A 4,077-nucleotide genomic window follows, 5' to 3' on the forward strand; every position below is an offset into this window, starting at 1 on the left:
ACCCCTGTGGCAGGACCCCTGGGATGGTCCCAGTGCCACCGTCGCCCCTGGGAGGGGACCATGGGGCACCACCTCCATTGCAGGGTCCCTTGAGGGGTACCAAGCGCCCCTGAGGGGCGTCACCAGCCTGGAAGGACCCTTGGGAGCACTGGCGTTTTGGCTTGGGGCCCCTGGGGAGGGCTCAGGGGTACCACCACCACCTCTGAGAGGGGCTCCTGCCGAAGTCACAGCCCCTAGAAGAAGAAGGGGCTCCTGGGGGGCACCACCGCCCCTAGGGCTCCTACGGGCGCTGCTTTCTCCTAGGAGGAGGGCCACTTTGAAATTCACTGTCCCTGCAACGGCCCCTGGGGGCATAACGTCACCACCTGAGAGATATGACGTTAAAATAGATACACCGTCCATCGCATTTCCAGTATCATCGTATCCTGAACAATGAAAGGAGAATAAATATCCAACAGGAAAACATGAATTTGGGTGTTGTGTGCCGACTGATTGCTCTGTTCTCATATTGCCTTTTAATTTGGTGGATTTACATTTTATTCCACCAATCAGAGTTAAAGTAAGGAGAATTGCTGGACGTATGCAATATTGTCGACACCACGCTCAAGCCCCTAGGGGGTGTACTTTCCATGGAGGCCCCTGAGGCACCACCACACTGTGGGGCCTGGGCGGGCCCCAGTGGTACCGCCGTCCTGGAAGGCCCTGGTTGTGCCACCACACTCTGGCAGGGCCTGGGCGGGCCCCAATGGGCGACACCATCCCTGGAAGGGCCCTTGGTGAATTGCCACCCCCTCCCCTGGAAGGGCCCGTGGGGACGCCACCGCCTCTGGGAAGAGGCCCCTGTGAGATTACAGCTTCCCAGGCAGGACCACCGAGGGGTACCACTGGCCCTGGGAGGCCCCTGTGGTCGCCGCTGTCCCGCAAGGCCGGGATTGTGGACACCAGAGCCCCTATCAGAGCCCCTGGGGACGCTACTGCCTCTGGGATGGTACCTGGAAGAGTGCCACCTCTGGCGGGGCCCCAGAGGGCGTCCTGGGAGGGGGCTCCCTGTGGGCTTCCCACTACCCCTGGGAGGGGTCCAATTGGGCGCCGTCGTCCCTGTGAAGGACCCTTGGGGCTCCATCGCCCTGACAGGGACTTTGGTGGGCGTACCACCTCTGACAGAACCCTGAAACGTCCCTGTTTCTGGGAGGGCCCCTGGGGGCACCATCACTCGAACTGTGCCCATGGTATCTCTCGGTGGGCGCCACCGCCCCTCGGAGGGCTCCTGGAGACGATACCGCCCCTGGCAGAGCCCTTGGGAGCACCGCTATTCCTGGGAGGCTCATAGCCCAGGGCACACAACCTCTAGCAGGACCCCTGGAATGGTCCCAGGGTCACGTCGCCCTGGGAGACCATGGGGGGCACTACCGTCCCCTTGCAGGGTCCTTGGGGGTACCAACGTCTCCTGGGGGCGTCCTGCCGCACCTGGAAGGACCCTGTTAGCACTACCGCCCTCGCACAGCCCTGGGAGGGCTACAGGGGCTTCCCCACCTCCTCTGGGAGGGCTCCTGCAGACGTCACCGCACCTGGAAGGGGCTCCTAGGGGCGCTGCTGTTTCTGGGAGGGCCGCTGAGAGCGCCACTGTCCCTGCAAAAGGGCACCTGGGGGCACTGACCGCCTGAAGAATATGACGTTAAATAGATACACCGTCCATCGCATTTCCAGTATCATCATATCCTGAACAATGAAAAGGAGAATAAATATCAACAGGAAAACATAAATTTGGGTGTTGTGCCGACTGATTGCTCTGTTCTCATATTGCCTTTTAATTTGGTGGATTTACATTTTATTCCACCAATAATCAGAGGGGATTAAGTAAAAATTCCTGGACGTATACAATATTGTCGACACCACGATCAAGCCCCTAGGGGTGTGCTCATGGGAGGCCCCTGAGGAGCGACACCACATGGAAGGGCCCCTGGGCGGAGCCCCAGTGGGCACGCCGCCGTCACTGGAAGGGGCCCCTGGTGGGTGCCACCACCCCTGGCAGGGGCCTGGGCGGGCTCCAATGGGCGCCGCCGTCCTAGGGCAGCCCTTGGTGGTGCCACCGCCCTGTAGGGGCCCCTGGGGACGCCACCGCCTCTGGGAGGGCCCCTGTGGGAATTACCTTCCCTGGCAGGACCCCCGAGGGGTACCACTGTCCTGGGAAGGCCCTGTGAAGATCGCCGCTGTCCCCGCAAGAGCCGGTGTGGACACCAGAGCCCTGTCAGAGCCTGGGACGCTACTGCCTCTGGGATGGTACCTGGAGAGTCACCGCCTCTGGCGGAGCCCCAGAGCCCGCGTCCCTGGGAAGGCTCCAGTGGGCACCACTACCCCTGGGAGGGTCCCACGGGACGCCATCGCCCCTGGGAGGGCTCCTGTATGAGCCTGTATCCTGGGAGTGTCAATTGGGCGCCGTCGTCCTATGAAGGACCCTTGGGGTTCCCATCGCTGACAGGGCACCTGGAGGCATTACCACCTCTGACAGGAGCCCACAGAGGCGTCCCTGTTTCTGGGAGGGGCCCCTGAGGCACCACCGCCTCGGGCAATGCCCATGGTACATCGCCAGTGGGCGCCACCGTCTAGGTGGACTCTGGAGGCGATACCGCCCAGCGAGGCCCTTAGGAGCACCGCTGATCCTGGGAGGCTCCTGTGGGCACCACGACCCCTAGAAGGACCCCTGGGATGGAACCAGGCCACATGCGCCCCTGGGAGGATCATGGGGCTCCACCGTCGCAGGGGTCCCTTAGGGTGCCAAGGCCTCTAGGAGCGTCACCGCACATTGGAAGATTCCTGGGGCACTGGCCCGCCCTGGCAGGTGCCCTGGGAGGGCTCGGGGAGCACCACCGCTTCTGAGGGCTCCTGCAGATGTCACCGCCCCTGGAAGGGCCTCCTGGGGTACCACCGGCCCCTGGCCGGAACTCCTACAGGCGCGCTGTTGTCCTTGGGAGGGCCGCTGAGGCGTCACTGTCCCTGCAACGGCCCCTGGGGGCGCCACCACCTGAGAGATATGACGTTAAATAGATGATGCACCGTCCATCGCATTTCCAGTATCACTCCCTTATCCTGAACAATGACAAGGAGAATAAATATCAACAGGAATACGCGATTTGGGTGTTGTGCCGACTGATTGCTCTGTTCTCATATTGCCTATAATTTGGTGGATTTGCATTTTATTCCACCAATCAGAGTTAAGTAAGGAATTGCTGGACGTATGCAATATTGTTGACTCCACGCTCAAGCCCTAGGGTGTGCTTTCCTGGGAGGCCCCTACGAGAGCGCCACCACACCTGGCAGGACCCTGGGCGGGCCCCAGTGGGCGCCGCCGTCCTGGAAGGGCCCTGGTGTGGTGCGACCGCCCTGGAAGGCTCCTGGGGACACCACCGCCTCTGGGAGGTCCCCTGTGGGAATCATCTGCCCTGGCAGGACCCCTGGTACCACTGTCCCTAGGAGGCACCCATGAGCGCTGCTGTCCCACCAGAGCCTCGGCAGCACCACCCGCCCCTGTCAGAGCCCCTGGGGACGCTACTGTCTGGGATGGCACCTGGGAAGAGACACCACGCGCTCAAGCCTGGGTGTGGGCTTTCCATGGGAGGCCCCTGGGAGCGCCACCACCGCTGGCAGGACCCTGGGGCGGGCCCCAGTGAGCACCGCCGCTGGTGGTGGCACCGCCCCTGGAAGGCCCCTAGGGACACCACCGCCTCTGGAAGGACCCATGGGTGCCTGCCATTGTCCGTGGGGGGACCCATGGAGACGCTGCTGTCCTGGAAGGGGTCCATGGAGACCTCTTGCCCCTAGGATGACGCTGGGGGCGCCACCGCTCCTGGCAGGGTCGCCCCGTCTGCTGCTGAGCCCCTGGGGGAACGCCACGTTTTCTGGCAGAAGGGCCCCAGAGGGCACCACTGTCCCCTGCAAGGGCCCTTGGAGAACACTTACCGCCCCTGGCAGGGGGCTACTCTGGGAGCGCCACCTCTCTGGGAGGGGCCCATGGGTGCTACCGCCTGGTAGAGACCCCTAAGGGTGCACCGCTGTCCCTGGGAGGGCTCCTGTGGGCAC

General features: G+C 63.1%; 1 protein-coding gene across 1 annotated transcript; it reads left to right on the top strand.

The window, feature by feature from the left end:
- The first annotated feature begins 745 nt into the window (after positions 1 to 745).
- Positions 746 to 1,330, top strand: LOC121854039 (proline-rich protein 2-like). Its single transcript, XM_042348423.1, has one exon. It carries the CDS (start codon positions 746 to 748, stop codon positions 1,328 to 1,330), a length of 585 nt encoding a protein of 194 aa, XP_042204357.1.
- Positions 1,331 to 4,077: the final 2,747 nt, after the last annotated feature.

The sequence above is a fragment of the Homarus americanus genome, unplaced genomic scaffold (assembly GCF_018991925.1).
Source record: "Homarus americanus isolate GMGI-L3 unplaced genomic scaffold, GMGI_Hamer_2.0 scaffold46132, whole genome shotgun sequence".
Taxonomy (NCBI): Eukaryota; Metazoa; Arthropoda; class Malacostraca; order Decapoda; family Nephropidae; genus Homarus; species Homarus americanus.